General features: G+C 44.8%; 1 protein-coding gene across 1 annotated transcript in view; it reads right to left on the bottom strand.

Moving 5' to 3' along the window:
* The window catches only part of LOC148501719 (uncharacterized), a 91,633-nt gene that overhangs the window by 27,816 nt on the left and 44,071 nt on the right, over positions 1-19,746 (bottom strand). The window contains exon 6 of the mRNA XM_088450057.1: positions 5,662-6,258. Coding sequence (XP_088306183.1) covers positions 5,662-6,258 — 597 coding nt within the window. The remainder of the gene's footprint in view (positions 1-5,661; positions 6,259-19,746) is intronic.

Below are 19,746 nucleotides of genomic sequence, written 5' to 3'. Positions count from 1 at the left end.
CCAATCCGATATCCAAAAGGAGCGTCCCTTGTTGAAGTGAGACGCCTGCAGCCACCAGGCCAGAGACTGAAGCACCTCCGGAGAAAGTACCACTGTTTGTGTCTTTATCCAATGGGGTAACACATTCCATTTGGAGAGGATCAACTTCTGCAGAGGTCTGGAGTGGAACTGGACAAACTCCATGATGTCGAACGGCGACACCATGGATCCCTCATCGCCAAGTGAACAGACACTCAGCGACTCTGAAGGCAAGTGCGTACCCTTGCCTGCAAAACAGATCTTTTTCACAGTGATCCTCAGTTGTTGGGAGTCCAACAGGGCTCCGAGATTGAGCATTCCTCTGCGAGGGAAGCAGGGATGACTTCTTCCAGTTGATCAGCCAGCTGTGATTCTGCAACACAGATATGGTCAGTTGCAGATGGCGCTGAAGCATATCTGGAGAATTTTGCCAACAGCAGAAGGTCGTCCAGATAGGGTAACAGGCGGACCCCCTGCATCCGCAGGTGGGCTGTCATTACTGCCATGACCTTGGTAAACACCCGAGGTGCTGGAGAAAAGCCAAAGGGCAGTGCCTGAAACTGGAAATGTGGATTAACCACTGCGAACCGGAGGAAACACTGGTGAGCCGAAGCTATAGGGACATGCTGGTAGGCATCCTGAATGTCCAATGATACCATAAAATCCCCAGGCTCCATAGCCAATATGATGGAATGCAGTGTCTCCATCCTGAACCTTGGGACCCTCAAAGACCTGTTGAGGGACCTGAGGATGGGAATAGGACCCATTGGGTTTCAGAACCAGAAAGAGGTTGGAATTATACCTCATGCCCCGTAGATGGGCCAGCACTGGCACTATAACCCCAGCTTGGAGCATAGAGTGCACTACTTTCTGGAATTCCAGGGCCTTGTCTAGTTCTGACTGAAGACCTGTGGTGAAAAACCGTCTGGGAAGCCTTCTGCGGAAGGAGAGGACGTACCCGAGAGAGATCACTTCTCTTACCCAAGTGTCTGGTAGTCTGATACCAGCACTAGGCGAAACTGAAGAAGCCAGCCTCCCACCCTGGGGTCCCCCAGGGGGAGGCCCAACCCATCAGGTGGAGGGCTTATCATCAGATTTGGAAGCCGGGCATCTTGTACTCCAAGCCTGTTTCTTGGGCTTGATGGTTTTACGGACGCCTGACGGTCTAGGAAAGGGCTGTACCTTGGACTTACCTGGGCCCGAGAGGGCTGAAGGGACAGAGTACCAGACCCAGAAGCAACCGTGGCTGAAGGTAGACAAGGAGACTTGGCTGCAGCCAATGTGCTCACGAGTAAATCCTAGAGGTAAGGAGACCAATATCTAAGGCTGCCTCATTGACATATGTAGCCACGTCTCTGAGATCCATGTCCAGAGATGCCTCCACGACATCCACCCAGCACTCCATACTCTGGCTACCCAGCTCATGGCCATAGCCAGTCTGGAAGACCAGTCAGCAAGGGAATAAATGGATTTTAAGCAAATCTCCAGTTTGCGATCCGTAACATCCTTTAAGGAAGACATGGAGGGCATGGGTAATGTTGCACTCTTCATTAGGCATGTAACATGAGAATCAACCTGGGGAGGAGTTTCCCATTTGAGAAATAATCCTCCGCAAAAGGGTACGCAACTGCCACCTGTTCTGAGGTTAGAATCTCTTACCCGGAGTTCTCCATGCCTCCTCTAAATGATCCATCAATTGACCCGATAGAGGAAATACCATGGCATCCCCTTTAACATCCTTAAAGAAGGCATATTTGGATATAGCCACCAGGGGATCCACATTATCAATAACCAAGGCCGCACGGATTACCCCGTATAAGGCCTGGTATAGATATTCTAGACTTAGACTCTGCCTCCTTATTGGTTGAAAGAGCTCTGGGTCAGATAAATCATGCATTTCACAATCATCAGACGTCATGTAATCATCGTATTGAGCCGTCTGTGACAAATGCAATGGCCATTTATAAGGCTGCAAAGGTGACTCCTCCTGTAAAACGTCCTTCAGGCGCTGTACTGTGTTGGACAATTTGTTAACCCACACAGGTTCCTGAGAAGCCTCAGGGGGCAATAATGGGAGACACTGGGGTATAACCAACTTCTTGGGGAACCCCTGCATGGGTGAGGAGGCCAACGCCTGCTGCGGGGACACCACCTGGAAAAGCGCAGGAGGGGCAGATATATGACCCATAATGGCCGGCAGTGCAGTAGCGAAACTAGCCCAGGGTGCTGTGCCGAGCTGCCACTGCTGTTCTCCTGCACACACACTTTACACAGCCCTTCATGGTCTTCCTCCCCCTCTGCTGTATGTATCTTGTATAAAGTACACATAGGCTGAAGGGGGTAATCCGGTTCACTCGCAGACATGATGCCAATGAACAGATAAATGTGACTCCCCACATAGAAAAACTGGTTTACTGTGAGGCAATAAGCACCCTGCAACACCGCACCACAAGGGCTTGTAGCAGGAAGAACATGGATAGTAAAATGGTCGACAGAAGAAATAGAGACAGTCAGACAGCGCTAGCACAAAGTCACATATAATGCAGAATAATGCCCTGCACTAGTAGCACTTTCCTCAACTACGCAGACACAGAGCCTGGCAGGAAACAGCGCAGCATACTCTGACCTTTAATTGGAGGAGAGGTATGTGGGGGGGGGACCCAGACCACGATGCCACCATCATCACTATCCAGTAGCATTCGCGCACTTTCCTGAAGAAAATGGGCACCGAGCAACTGAAAGGAGGTGGGCCCGGAGTAGGAGGGCTCACACAGGCAGCCAGACCGCAATGGAGAGGGGGAGCGGTAACTGTGCAGCGGGGGAGGCACCACCTTTTAGACAGGGAAGGCACTCTCCCTGGCATGCTATTAACCCCTGGTATGCTGGAACATGTCCTTAATGCTGCAGCCCACTGTCCCTGGTGGTCTAGTGGAAAGCGAAGGATCAGTACCTGGCTCCACGCTCAGCCTGTCCCCAGGGAGCCCCCCGCCTGAGGACTAAATGACTGTGAATCGGCAGGTACCCTCTGCAGGGCCACACTGCTTACCTGAACCCCCGTGAATCCGGCCACAGTCAGGGACATTCCGGGGACACCACTAGCTGGGATCCCGGACACCCACCAGCTTCCCCACATCAGTACCAATGTTCTGGTCCGTAGTGGTGAAGGAGCGACAGCATGGACGTCTGTACACACTGTCCATGTTGTACTACTCTAGTTGTGCAGCAAAAGCTGCCTTGATAAAATCTTCAGGGGCTGTAACAGCCCCACTCTGTAATGGTGATCCGACTCCCGGCCGGGCATCAACGAAACTGATGTGCCTGGGCTCGGGGGCGGGGTATAGAAGAGGGCCCCGGTGCATCCTAGGAGATAAAAGTTAACTCTGTGGTGCCCGATGTCTGACATCATCCGCCTATATCCCAAGGTATCCTGTGGATACCATATGGACCCTGAAGTAGAAATTACTGGTTTCATACAGGAGCTGTGACCACTGGTGCTTTCCCTGCTAGATAATCATCACACTGACTGCACACACTGCTCCATGCTAACATATTACTGGTGTCATACAGGGGCTGTGACCGCTGGTGCTTTCCCTGCTAGATAATCATCACACTGACTGCACACACTGCTCCATGCTAACATATTACTGGTGTCATACAGGGGCTGTGACCGCTGGTGCTTTCCCTGCTAGATAATCATCACACTGACTGCACACACTGCTCCATGCTAACATATTACTGGTGTCATACAGGGGCTGTGACCGCTGGTGCTTTCCCTGCTAGATAATCATCACACTGACTGCACACACTGCTCCACGCTAACATATTACTGGTGTCATACAGGAGCTGTGACCACTGGTGCTTTCCCTGCTAGATAATCATCACACTGACTGCACACACTGCTCCATGCTAACATATTACTGGTGTCATACAGGAGCTGTGACCGCTGGTGCTTTCCCTGCTAGATAATCATCACACTGACTGCACACACTGCTCCATGCTAAGATATTACTGGTGTCATACAGGGGCTGTGACCACTGGTGCTTTCCCTGCTAGATAATCATCACACTGACTGCACACACTGCTCCATGCTAACATATTGGATGAGATGGGAAAAGTGCTAACATGATATGGGAGTGACCAAATGCTACATCATTGAATGTTTTCCTAGCACCTGTGCTACCATTTTAATTGGAGAATAATTGTGTGCGTGTGTATATATATATATATATATATATATATAAAATTTTCACTCTTTGGATAAAAATATTTATTAAAAATATGAAGAGTATTTTTACTTCATTGAGAAATATGTGACACAACCATTGCCAAATGTACACTCACGAAGATTTAGTTGCACAAGTGTGTCCATAGGTGTCTCCTTATACTGCAGAGTCCTGGTGAGTACGGTGACCACTTCTAGTGTATACGCTGTTTGCCTGTAAGAATGAAGCTGGTAATCACACACAGCACTCAGATGTGTCTCAAAAGATGGATATACCACAATATTCATGGATCCGTCAGGGAGACAGTATAAGCAATTTGTTACATCAGATCTATTATACAGCAATAACTGACGCATTTCACTTCCAACAGAGCTTTATCAGAGTCATTGCTGGTCTGTAACAGCTTTGTAGAGGGAGTGATCCAATTGCTGCATGACATTAGGCTACAGATGTTAGTGGACCTTTTAGTTTTATACGTCATGTACTTTAAAAAAAACACAAACATTAAAAAATAATAGCAGTTTTTAATGAAACTTTGTTTAGTTAACACATGACAAACATTCGGTCCCTCTAATCCCAATACATGAAGATGTTTGGCTTCATTTTGTACATGGAAAACCAGAGAAATAAAACAACACAATATTACAATGTAGCATGTATACAATTATTAGTACATACAGCACAATATTAAGTTTCGCCTCATTCTCTAAGCTCGGGAAGAAGTAGAGAGAGAATCATATATATACATACACAGAAATATACACATACTGGGGACACCACCGGGGGCACCAGGGAAACCCACATATAGGACAGTCCTCTCTGTTGTGTCCTGGAGTGTGACAATTATATATCATTAACTGTTTATATCCTCCCATTGCTCTGGGCACTTGGCCTCCTTGCAGCATATAATAGAGAGGAGGGGGTGGGTGACAGAAAGTTATCTGTCAGGTCTCAGACCTTATGGTCCATTATTAGATGACAGCACTCTGTTACCTCCTTGGCCACTGTTCCTTGTATCTGCCTACATACGTTTCTACCATATAATCCAAAAACTACTATAACACTGCAGAGTCACTTTCCTTTCAAAATAGATAAAAGCAAGAAAAAATAACAGCAGAATACAATGAGGACAGTAATACAAACTATGACCATTCACGAAGAGAAATGTAAGAGGTCTGTAAAGCACCCGGGTCAGGAGAAATACTGTTTAATAAGATGTTAGTTTTAAAAAAACACATTTCCATTTGTAAACACGGTTTCTCTACTGTAAATAATGAATGGTCTACTGAGACCTCATTTCTGTCATTTCTGAATATCAGAACATGAGTAGCTAATCTGTGTGAAACCTTTTATGTGAAACAAGAAGAACAGACTTCCGTGTAAAACATTTCCCACACTCAACATGGAAATGGTTTCTCACTTGTGTGACTTCTCTGATGTCTAAGAAGAGATGATTTCTCAGTAAAACATTTCCCACACTCAGAACATGGAAATGGTTTCTCACCTGTGTGACTTCTCTGATGTCTAACAAGCTGTGATTTGTATGCAAAACATATCCCACACTCAGAACATGGAAATGGTTTCTCACCTGTGTGACTTCTCTGATGTGTAACAAGATGTGGTTTCTGTGTAAAACATTTCCCACACTCAGAGCATGGAAATGGTTTCTCACCTGTGTGTCTTCTCTGGTGTCTAACAAGTTCTGATTTCTCTGAAAAGCATTTTCCACACTCGGAACATGAAATTAGCTTTACACCTGTATGATGTCTCTGATGTCTAACAAGATGTGATTTATGTGTAAAACATTTCCCACACTCAAAACATGAAAATGGGTCCTCATCTGTGTGACTTCTCTGATGTACAACAAGCTGTGATTTGTATGTAAAACATTTCCCACATTCAGAACACGGAAATGGTTTCTCACCTGTGTGACTTCTCTGATGTACAACAAGATGTGATTTGTATGTAAAACATTTCCCACACTCAGAGCATGGAAATGGCCTCTCACCTGCCTTAGCTGGCTTATGGGTAATACACTTTGTGTTCTGTGTTAGACATTTGGCATCTATAGAAGAGGGAGATATTTTATCTACTCTAAGAGATGTAATAGAGGTACCAGGAGAACATTCCTCATTATAAGCATGATCAGGTGATCCATCTGCACTGTGAGGTACTGGGTGTATAATTGGGGTAATGGGGTTTTCTCCCGTAGAATCTTGTTTGATGTCATTATCTTCTATTTCACAATCTGGAGATAAAACTGGATTTTCCTTCGATATATTCCTGGTGTTACATCCATCTGCTGGGAATAAAATGGATAAACTCACGCTGCTTCAAAGTACAATGTAAAACTCATCACCTGACATATTACGCTGTTATATATAGAGCAGGTATTACAGCTTTATTATAATCATTTGTGCTGGTTACTCTGTAACATGAGAGTAACATGTAGTGATAACACAGCACAGTGATAACATAAACCCGTCTGTATACTATCGGGGTTAGTGCTGGTTACTCTGTAACATGCAGTGATAACACAGCACAGAGATAACATAACCCCAAGTCTCATCTGCAACCGACGCAGAGGTTACAATTTCTAGGAATGATCATGGACACATTGCCTCAGTGTGTATTCCTCCCTCAGGAAAAGGTAACTTCCATTCAGGAGATGGTGAGGACAGTCCTTAGACATCATCAGGTTTCGATGCATGTGTGCATTAGACTCCTGGGGAAGATGGTGGCGGCGTTCGAGGCCATTCTTTATGGTCATTTTCGCTCCAGGACTTTCAAGCTAGATCTCCGTGCATTCAGGGGAATAGGCACTGCATCCTCAAGTTTTTCCCCAGATGGTGGAACGGTGGGGTCTTCCGCAGGTCGACCTCATGGCATTCAGACAGAATCATCAACTGCCTCTCTACTGCTCTCGGATGAGTGACCTACTGGTGGTGACAGTGGACGCACTGTCAGCAGCATGGCAGTTCCAATTTGTCTATCTGTTCCCTCCGTTCCCTCTTCTCCCTTGAATCCTACAACGCATCAAAAGGGAGAAGGCCAAGGTTCTTTTGGTAGCTCTGGACTGGCCTCGCAGAGCTTGATATTTCAACATTCAACTTCTGCTGATTGACGATCCATGGCCACTACCACTGAGAGAAGATCTATTACTTAAGGGTCCTTTAGTCTATCCAGACTTACAGCGGCTACTTGATAGCGTGGCTGTTGAAAAGGCAATCTTAAGACGTAAAAAGGATCCCATCCAGGGTAATACCTACTATGCTCAGAGCCCAAAAATAAGTTACTTCAAAGCATTACCACTGTATTTGGAAGGATTATGTTTCATGGTGTGAACGTAGAGGATATCCGCCTACAGAATTCAACCTAGCCAGATTTCTGCTTTTTCTACAAGCAGGTCTCTCAGCAGGTCTGTGTTTGGGTTCTCTGAAAGTCCAAATTTCAGCTCTCATGGTTTTCTTCTAAAAGAAATTGGCCTGGATAACAGACATGCAGACTTTTCTGCAGGTGTGATTAGGTTACAGCCACCCTTTGTTCTTCCTACAGCTCAGTGGGACTTGGATCTAGTCCTTTCCTTCTTACAGTCTTCTCTGTTCGAACCTTTGGAGTCTGTGGAGTTAAAATACCTTTCGTGGAAGGTTATACATCTTCTTTCACTGGCATCAGCCAGGAGAGTGTCAGAACTGGGTGCTCTATCCTGTCATCCTCCATACTTGGTATTCCATGAGGATAGAGTGGAACTCCATACTAGAATGGCTTTTCTTCATAAGGTGGTTTTGGCTTTCCACATCAACCAACCTATTGTGGTGCCAGTTCTTCCACAGGATTCACCTTCATCAAAATCCTTAGATGTTGTTAGGGCTCTTCGGATATATGTGGAGAGGACCGCAGCCATATGTAAAACAGACACTCTATTTTGTATGATGCTATACGTCCTGGTTGGCCAGCTTCCAAACAGTCGCTGGATTCGCCTGACCATCAGATATGCATATATGGCCTCATCTAGAGAGCCTCCACCTTGTATTACAGCGCATTCCACTCGCTCAGTGGGTGTCTTGTGTGTGGCTGCTCGCGGGGTTTCCATGGAATCTCTTTGCCAGGCGGCCACATGGTCGGGCCGGCATACCTTTGTTTCTACAGATTCAACACGTTTGCGGCCACTACAGCGCAGTATGGCCAGTCTGTTTTGCGGGGTTCTCAGCGCTCTCCCGCCTGTGATGGGAGCTCTGGGACGTCCCCACTGTCTTGAAGCCTCCAGTGTCCTCTAGTGGATTAAGGAGAAAACAGCATTTTGGTACTTACCGATAAATCCCTTTCTCCAATTCCACAGGGGACACTGGACGCCCACCCTGCGCTGTTCCTTCCTGCCACACTTGGTGGTGTTTTTATGTTATGATTGTTAGAGACATGTTTGTCGTCTCTTGTTGTATTTCTGTTTTTCTTTCAACCTTTTCAAAGGTTTTGTGTACTTTTACCTCCTCTTCTGTTTGTCTTTTTCTCAGCTCCCCTTGGGCACAGATTCCTAAGACTGGGCTTGTAGGGCGGTATAGAGGAGCTAGTCACATTTTAAAAAGATTTAAAGTGCCAGCTCCACTTAGCACCGTATATACCCCACTGTCTTGAAGCCTCCAGTGTCCCCTGTGGAATCGGAGAAAGGGATTTATCGGTAAGTACCAAAATCCTGTTTTATGAAACTGCAGAGTTTCTTTTTTTGAACAACTGCTTAACCAGTCCTAAGGAAATATTATTTATGTTAGTATTAATCAGCACCAACTGTTTATTCTTTCATCCAATCTGGGGAACACTGGACCATGGGAAATTCACAAACTGTCCCTAGGGGAGGGTATGCTCAGAAAATCCAACACTAACATACTTGGATGTAAAAAGGCAGTCACCCCTCATCAGCTGGAGGCCCCTGGACATAGGGAGAGACAGGAGGGCTGGGCTCCACAGACTGGTGTGCGGCCTCCGGAGGTGTCCGGGAACCAAGTGCTATCCTGTGCCTATGTCTGTCAATGGGTGTTTTATTTACACTCTGCTTGTAAATTTCCAACTGCCTCCAGATCAGTACAGCCACCCCTTCAGGCTCCAGCCTCTGTACTCTGTCATCCAGTCCAAGCAGACCTCAGACAGCAGCCAGTGGGAGGTGGTAACAGCAGAGGAAGGATGTAACGGGCCGAGGCTGCAGCAGTGAACAGCAGAGAAGCTGGGCTCTTCAGCAGCAGGTTGATGGCTCTTGGCTCTGTCTCCTCCCAGCAGCACCCTCCTCTTCTGCAGCTGTCTCCATCTTCCTCCTTCTTCTACTCTGTCTCCATCTGCTTCCCCTGCACCTTTCATCTCTGCCACCTCCTACTGCTCCTTCCTTCCTTTTCCCAGCTTTCATGGAGCCCCGCAAGGACTAGATCTAGGTTTAGATTCCTGATAAACCAGCAGCAGTTGCATGGCATGGCCGGGGTGACCCACTACTACCACCAGCTCCAGAGCCCATCACCTCTTCGACATCTTATCTCCTCTGCCCTGAGTAGGCCAGGTATGGACAGAAATGACAACAGACCCCCATAGAGAGTATGGTAACACCACAGCCCTCCATTAGGAACAGAAGGAGAGTAACAAGCAATGAGAACCATCACATACTGTTCCCAGCAGGTAGTGGTGGATGTTATTTCTCCCATGAGAACGATCGCTGAAAATGTGTCTGACAAGTTTACAGTGTACACAAAGTTTATACAGTCACTGCTGCGTACTGTCATTACATAGGACATTAGTGACCGGCCTTTCTATAACTCCAACCCATGGCTGCCACTGTACACATGAGATCATGGAAGGTAGGGAAGCAATAAAGTAACATAACAAGAAGGTGCTCATAGTGTAGTAAATAAAACACCAATTGATGGCTGTAAAATAGGTAGTGTATGTATATGCTTATCTGAGTATGGTTCCACTCATGGGTGATGGCAATCAGGATAAAGTCATCCACTTGGGCACTTTTTAACCACTGTTAATGATCTATAAATCTGGAATACAGCCCAGCACCAAGCACACAGAGAAGACTCTGATGTGGTAGTTTGGAATTTAACATTTAAAATATAGGATTCAAAACACGTACAACATAAAGCTATACAAACAGTGTATCAATATAATTCACCCAAATCCTACAAAAGGGGTGCTCCAACTCCTGCAGACTGCATTTAAGTAGAAGCTCCCGGTAGCAGTGGTCATCCCTGGGTGATGGAGTCTGTGGAAGATTAAAAGGAACCACCAACTCGTTTCATGATGAAAACAAACTTCCTCGGGGATCATATAGAAAATTACTACACCATGAGTCTTCTCTGTTTGCTTAGTGCTGGCCTGTATTCCAGATATGGAGACCTATAAAAGTGGTTGAAAAGGTGTCCTAGGAGAGGACTTTATATTGATTTCCATCACCCTTGAGTTGAACCATACTCAGATAAGCATATCCAAATTTTCTTAAAAGTACTCACATTACCTTTTTTACTACCATCAATTGGTGTTTTATTTTATACTCCTTAAACACCTTCTTGTCTTGTTACTCTCTCTCTCTCTCTCTCTCTCTCTCTCTCTCTCTCTCTCTCTCTCTCTCTATATATATATTATATACACACACACACACACACACACTTATTGATTGGTTTATGAGGGCATTTAATTGTAACGATTTACCCTCACAAGCTATTTCTCAGATGAGACTGCACCGGAACTACTAAACGTGTCAGAATGAAACATCTAGTGAGTCAGATCATGCACTCATCTACTGACTTACCTAAGAGCACTGATTCATCGCAGTGGATGGAGTCTGTGTGAAAAACAGTCTACAGAAGTGTAAAGAGGATTCACATAGTTGTACTTGATATATACTACTATCTGACATTTGTTCTATTGTGTGGTATGAGTAATATATTACATCCATTGAAGACTTAGGGCCCACTTAATTACAGATCACAATTGCGATCGCAACTGTGAGTACTTATGCAGATCCACTATGAAAATATTCTAATGAATGCAATCGCAATGTCATCGCAGCACGAAATAATGACGCCCACTTCCACATACTCAGATCCGCAATACCTTCTAAGTCTGCAAAAATATCGGTACCATCAGGTAACATTGGAGTCTCATGTACAATTTCACAAGGTCAGACCTTACCCAGAAATTGCTAACCTTCCAGTACACAGTGAGAGCTCAAGCTGCGCATGACATCACAATAGCTAAATTATGCACAGTAGTGACATTCAAATGCACTGATACAACTGCGTTTCAATGACCACACCCACGTCAAAAACCCTAAAAACTCACTTCTTGTTAATCACTCAGTTTTGGGTCTGTATGGTGTCTGCGATCGCAATGATGCCTTTGTGGATGCGCAGTATGCAAAAATCGACCGCCTGTGTGCGTAATTACAGTTGCAATCCTTCCTGAATCAGGCCCTTAGACTACATGCAGTCACGGTCTGATTGCATTTCCATGTCTCATATAAATTGTGGACGGATCTACAGTAACCACCGCTAAATAGATTTACAAATGAACAAGCTGCTCACTAACAGAGGGGGGTGTAGGATAAGAGATTGCTGTAGTTACTTGAGCAAGGAATATATGTGACTCTTTTTACTGTAATAAGTTTTTATTACCTGAGCTGATATATGTAGGGATTTCCTCCTCCTTACACTGCTGATCACCCCAAACATACGTCTCTTCTTCTCCCTCTATATCTTCTGCCTTCATATCAGTCACATATGTCTCTTCTTCTCCCTCTATATCTTCTGCCTTTATATCAGTCACATACGTCTCTTCTTCTCCCTCTATATCTTCTGCCTTTATATTAGTCACATACGTCTCTTCTCCCTCTGTATCTTCTGCCTTCATATCAGTTACAAACGTCTCTTCTTGTCCCGCTGTATCTTCCTTCTTTATATCAGTCACATACATCTCTTCTTCTCCCTCTATATCTTCTGCCTTCATATCAGTCACATACGTCTCTTCTTCTCCCTCTATATCTTCTGCCTTTATATCAGTCACATAAATCTCTTCTTTTCCCTCTATGTCTTCTGCATTAATATCAATCAGGTCTTCATACTAAATTACCCACAAAACAACAAAATAACACTTTAATAATGTCTGAGTATTTTATATCAGAATAAATATTATAATAATATAATATCAACATTAAAGACAACTACATTCAGATTAATCAATGCAGGTAAATTAATGAAATGTCACTTTGGAATTTTGATCCTTGGGAAGAGCCTATATTACCTGATCCTCCTGTGGGGTCCTGTGATTCTCCTCTGTACAGTCCTGGGAATAAAGAGGATGGGGACATCTCTCTGGGGTATTTCTATTACTGGGTCCATCTGTAGGAGACACACAGTGACTGAGTACATTGTATATATGTGATTATCAGGTGATTTGTGTACAGTAACCTAACTATATATACTGGATGGGGAAAGCTCTCTAGGTATAACTCCCTCTGCTGCATTTACCAAGTATATTAGGAGGCATCTCATAAATGTTGAAACAAACAGGTTGGAACAATAGGAATTGCCAAAGCTGCAACAATGGGAAATGTTAGGGTCCCCACATTTAGATATGTCAGAAGAAAGTACCTAAACTAACACCTGGAACATGTTACTTCTGGGTATGTGTGAACACGCTGCTGCAACACTTCCTGGGTACTGTCAGCTAATACCCGCTGGTCCCTCAGTATGAACTAGTCTGCATGGGAAAGCTGGCAGAGGGATTCAGCTTGGAGACCCTGAGATCAGTGCAGAACAGCCAGAGGACAAAATAGTGTTTTGCTCAATTCTGCTGGTCACAGGATACAACCACATGTAGGCGTCTTAAGGGAAGATCAATGAAGACAAATACGATCCTAGCACTTAAGGTGTGTGGTTTGAACACTCCGGATACTTGGCATCATAAATGGCACTCCTCTAAAAAGTACAACATAAAAAAGGAAAAGGTGGTAGTACACATGGAGATATTATAAATAATGTAAACAAATCAATAAACAAACTATTTCAATTCATATACCATGGAATAAAAAAAGCTTAAAATAAACATTACACAAATAAATATTAATGTATAAATTATATATGGGAGACTACAGCGCCAAGTGTTGTGAAAGCCCTTTTTTACAATATACCAATCAATACTATGGAATTGTGTATATGCACAAAATGATATATATGTAGGCAAATATTTAATATATTAAATATTTAAGTGAATTAAAGGAGTTTTATTTAGAACACAAACCTGACCCTAAAACATAGGGCAGTATACATAAGATATCCAATAAAAAACACATAATAAAATAAATAATAGTTCATAAAAATGTTTGTAAATGAGGGTAAAAAAATGGGTTATCTGGACATAAAGGAATGGTAAGTTCATGAGAAGGTGGAACAAGGAGTCACCACTGCGTATCGTCCAGTTAATGGACTTCTTCAAAGGATCATTAACTGGATGAAACGCGTTGTATTGTTTTTTATTGAAAATCATATGTATACTGCCCTATGTTTTAGGGTCAGGTTTGTGTTCTAAATAAATCCCCTTTAATTTCACTTACACAGCTAGTTTGTATAGTTGGGTATACATAATATTATAACACTCCACTTTAAATCATAATTATTTATCTATATGTACATATTGCACTTTTCATTGCATTTTTGCACTTTCAATATTTAGGTATTTGTATTCTATAGATATTAATGTATTTATTTCAACCTTTAATTAATAGAATGCTACACACTGGGTTTTAAATCATGTTATGAATTAGCACACTGAGCGCTTTTTATCAGTTCCGATATTCACACAAATACTAAAGTATATTTGACATACTGACAAATAATAATGAATTAAAATAACACTGCTTGGTAAATGTCCCGATGTTCCAATCAGGTTAAATCAAAACTAAATATTTATACTATGTCCAAATCCAGTGATTGGAACACCCCTACCTACGGAGACTCTTAGCGGTCCAGTAAATCTCAACATGGTAACAAAGGTGTCACGTCCAAAATGGCTTGTGGACCCGGACTGGGTGCAGGGGAGTCCTTGTGAGCAGTTTCCTGATATTGGAATGAAGCTGGACGAAGAGGGTATTTATTCATGAATGTTTCTGCCTTTGTTGGAGGAAGCGGAGGACTGATACCAAAAGAAGAAAAGTAAATAAATCCCTCTGGGGTAATCAGAGCACAACTCCAGGAGGAACTGGAATGCAGGGACCTTGTACAAGTGCTGGCTGGGAATGCCGGTAAAGGAGGCTTAGTAACGAAGTGCAGGTGGTGGTATCAGTCACCTGAACTGAGATAGGCAGTCCAACTTGCAGTGGCACTATGAAGTGAAGCTGGTAGCAGAAGTAAACTCCAACTGGTACTGTGAGCTGGAACACTGGGTAGCGATCGTAGCTAAGGAGCACAGAAAACTAGACACACAGACTAGCTTGAAACTCCCAAACAGCCCTTAAGTACCCTTTGGTTGAGTTGGATTGTCTGGCAGAGCAGACTGTGAATTATGCAGACTGGATTGACTGACTACTGACAATATGACTAGATCCAAGATGGCAGTTTCCAGCACCCGGGAGCGTCTGCACAGACTCCCAGCTACCACATCTCCACTGCAGCAGAGATCCAGCGCTGCCTCTCAGGGACCTGCCAGCACACATCACTAACCATCAGCAGCTGGCACCACTGCTGGGCGGCCCCACCAGAACGCCTAGACAGGTAAGACCCAGACCTCCCACAGCGCTCCAGAGCGGCTCATGACAAAATGGATCCAAACCAGCACAAAATGAGATGCAGCTGCATATGTAGGTGCTACAGCCTTTAGTCTCCAATCTGTAGCAGCACATGGATGATCGGTTTCATACATCATAGCAGGTCACAGAGGGGAAGATCTTTTACCACCTCTATATTAGCCGTAGTTGGTAAGAGAATGTACCTGAATACATGCGGCATGCAATATGCTTTATCCGGATGGATGTAGTCAAGTAGTAATTCTGCTGTGAGCAATCACCAGACACACAGCCGGGAATTTTGCATATGGTCTTTAAAGCAGAAAACCGCTGTATCCTTTCAAGAGGCGGAACCGCTTCTCCAAGGCTCCTACCACCAGCATCCAGAAGCACCTACTTCTGGATATGTGGACATGCTACTTCAACATTTCCTGGGTAGCGTTGGCTAATACCCATTGGTCCCTTAGCACGAACCTGCACTGTATAGCTAACAGGGGGTTTCAGCTTGGAGACAATGGGCTCAATGCAGAACCGCCAGAGAACAAAATAGTATTTTGCTCTATTCTGGTGGTCAGATGCAGGTGTCTTAAGGAAAGTTTATTGCATAAATTTCTTGAATTGGGGCAATCATAGCATATAATATTATATATAAGTACAATACTTCTTGATGTTCCAGAGGCTGTATTACTAAGGGCTCACAGGACACCCATTTACACAGTATTAACAGAATACAACAGGGGAAAGCCCACCCTGGGTCCCTTAACTAATCAAGCTAACAGCATGTTTAACATGATCCCTAATGAACAGTGGGGAATAGTCACTCCTCTGTGCCTTAGACCACCTATACAGTTAACTACATCCCAGGTGCCGGTTTTCTTTGTCAGATCTGTCAAGGGATTGGCCACAGAGCTGAGATCAGGGACAAAGCATCTGTAGTAACCTGCTATCCCTAAGAAAACTGTCTCAGACTGCCTCTACCTTTGCTAGATTATGCTTCACCTTACCTCCCTGCACATGGCTCCCCAGGTACTGTACCCCTGAAATGCCCATTGGGCACTTATCTGTTTTGATAATCAGACCGATCTAAAGAATCCTTCCTAACATCAGACCCACATGCCTCAGATGTTATTCCCAAATCCGGCTTAAGATAGCGATTTCATGCAAGTAGGCCTGAGCAAGATCTCTGTAAACTTTTAGAAAACCGACTGACTCAAATGGTTTTATAGAAAGATCTAGTCATCACCATTCTAGTTGGTTAGTTTTCACGCATAAAAAGAAACTGTACAGAGGAAGAAATATGTGAGCAACAACTAGAGTGTCTTTTGTGCAACTTGTTACCGTCAAATGTGTTTTATTCGCAAATAGGATGCACAGGCAGCATATGCTGATTAAATTGATATGCGGTATGCCTATATTCTGTGACTGCTGGTGTATCTGCATGCCTATATTGTGTGTGTGACTGCGGGTGTAACTGCATGCCTATATTCTGTGTGTGACTGCGGGTGTATCTGCATGCCCATATTCTGTGTGTGACTGCGGGGGTATCTGCATGCCTATATTCTGTGTGTGACTGCGGGTGTATCTGCATGCCCATATTCTGTGTGTGTGACTGTGGGTGTATCTGCATGCCCATATTCTGTGTGTGACTGCGGGTGTATCTGCATGCCCATATTCTGTGTGTGACTGCGGGTGTATCTGCATGCTCATATTCTGTGTGTGACTGCGGGTGTATCTGCATGCTCATATTCTGTGTGTGACTGTGGGTGTATCTGCATGCCTATATTCTGTGTGTGACTGCGGGTGTATCTGCATGCCCATATTCTGTGTGTGACTGCGGGTGTATCTGCATGCCCATATTCTGTGTCTGACTGTGGCTGTATCTTCATGCCCATATTCTGTGTGTGTGACTGCGGGTGTATCTGCATGCCCATATTCTGTGTGTGTGACTGCGGGTGTATCTGCATGTCTATATTCTGTGTGTGTGACTGCGGGTGTATCTGCATGCCTATATTCTGTGTGTGACTGCGGGTGTATCTGCATGCCTATATTCTGTGTGTGACTGCGGGTGTATCTGCATGCCTATATTCTGTGTGTGTGACTGCGGGTGTATCTGCATGCCTATATTCTGTGTGTGACTGCGGGTGTATCTGCATGCCTATATTCTGTGTGTGTGACTGCGGGTGTATCTGCATGCCTATATTCTGTGTGTGTGACTGCGGGTGTATCTGCATGCCTATATTCTGTGTGTGACTGCGGGTGTATCTGCATGCCTATATTCTGTGTGTGTGACTGCGGGTGTATCTGCGTGTGAAATGCTACATCACGGTGTCACAGCCACTGACAAGGTAACGTAGCATTTCACATGCAGATACACCCGCAGTCACACACAGAACATAGGCATGCAGTTACACCCGCATTCACACACAGAACATAGGCATGCAGTTACACCCGCAGTCACACACAGAATATAGGCATGCAGTTACACCCGCAGTCACACACAGAACATAGGCATGCAGTTACACCCGCAGTCACACACAGAACATAGGCATGCAGTTACACCCGCAGTCACACACAGAACATAGGCATGCAGTTACACCCGCAGTCACACACAGAATATAGGCATGCAGATACACCCGCAGTCACACACACAGAATATAGGCATGCAGATACACCCGCAGTCACACACACAGAATACAGGCATGCAGTTACACCCACAGTAACACACAGAATATGGGCATGCAGATACACCCGCAGTCACACACAGCATATAGGCATGCAGATACAGCCGCAGTCACACACAGAATATGGGTATGCAGTTACACCCGCAGTCACAAACAGCATATAGGCATGCAGATACAGCCACAGTCACACACAGCATATAGGCATGCAGATACAGCCGCAGTCACACACAGAATATGGGTATGCAGTTACACCCGCAGTCACACACAGCATATAGGCATGCAGATACAGCCGCAGTAACACACAGAATATGGGCATGCAGATACACCCGCAGTCACACACACAGAATATGGGTATGCAGTTACACCCGCAGTCACAAACAGCATATAGGCATGCAGATACAGCCACAGTCACACACAGCATATAGGCATGCAGATACAGCCGCAGTCACACACAGAATATGGGTATGCAGTTTCACCCGCAGTCACACACAGCATATAGGCATGCAGATACAGCCACAGTCACACACAGCATATAGGCATGCAGATACAGCCACAGTCACACACAGCATATAGGCATGCAGATACAGCCGCAGTCACACACAGAATATGGGTATGCAGATACACCCGCAGTCACACACAGAACATAGGCATGCAGATACACCCGCAGTCACACACACAGAATACAGGCATGCAGATACACCCGCAGTCACACAGAATATGGGCATGCAGATACAGCCGCAGTCACACAGAATATGGGCATGCAGATACACCCGCAGTCACACACACAGAATACAGGCATGCAGTTACACCCACAGTTACACACAGAATATGGGCATGCAGATACACCCGCAGTCACACACAGCATATAGGCATGCAGATACAGCCGCAGTCACACACAGAATATGGGTATGCAGTTACACCTGCAGTCACAAACAGCATATAGGCATGCAGATACAGCCACAGTCACACACAGCATATAGGCATGCAGATACAGCCGCAGTCACACACAGAATATGGGTATGCAGTTACACCCGCAGTCACACACAGCATATAGGCATGCAGATACAGCCGCAGTAACACACAGAATATGGGCATGCAGATACACCCGCAGTCACACACACAGAATATGGGTATGCAGTTACACCCGCAGTCACAAACAGCATATAGGCATGCAGATACAGCCACAGTCACACACAGCATATAGGCATGCAGATACAGCCGCAGTCACACACAGAATATGGGTATGCAGTTTCACCCGCAGTCACACACAGCATATAGGCATGCAGATACAGCCACAGTCACACACAGCATATAGGCATGCAGATACAGCCACAGTCACACACAGCATATAGGCATGCAGATACAGCCGCAGTCACACACAGAATATGGGTATGCAGATACACCCGCAGTCACACACACAGAATACAGGCATGCAGATACACCCGCAGTCACACAGAATATGGGCATGCAGATACACCCGCAGTCACACACACAGAATATGGGCATGCTGCATATCAGTTTAATCAGCAGGAGCTGCTTCATGTCCTTTCGTTATTCAAATGACTTCTGATTATCCTATTTGGCCTGCAGTGCCTTGTTTTTCTAATGTGCCCTATAAGTGGCATTCATACCCATGTGCAGATTTCCCATACTTACTACAACCTGCTGAGGGGCGAGAGATTACTATAATGCCCAATACAACATACCCAGAATCCTCAGCACCCAGGTGTGTGATGACATCACTGACAATGTGGGAGCACTGGCACCAGTACCTGCACAATAACATTATAAACAGACCATCAGTAACAAGGCGCTGGGCAGAGACTGGCCGGCACAGGTAATGCAGGTGCTTCCGGGGCTTGTTGTGGATATACAAAGCCTCATTTGTATGTTATTGTATTGCTGGAGATTTTTCCCATTCACTTATACAGCCCCATGGTATTTTTTAAGTAAAGAGAAAGAAGTTGTAATCCAAAAACAGCCAGGGAAATCAAAATGTAAGGCACCATCAACATTTTATCCAGTTCAAGCAAAAGGGAGTAAAATAGACTGCTTCAATAAAGTG

This window comes from Taudactylus pleione, unplaced genomic scaffold (genome assembly GCF_031769625.1).
Source record: "Taudactylus pleione unplaced genomic scaffold, aTauple2 ptg000504l, whole genome shotgun sequence".
In the NCBI taxonomy this organism is placed as follows: domain Eukaryota; kingdom Metazoa; phylum Chordata; class Amphibia; order Anura; family Myobatrachidae; genus Taudactylus; species Taudactylus pleione.
The sequence above is the reverse complement of the archived record's forward strand: the minus strand, read 5'-3'. Positions and strand labels throughout refer to the sequence as shown.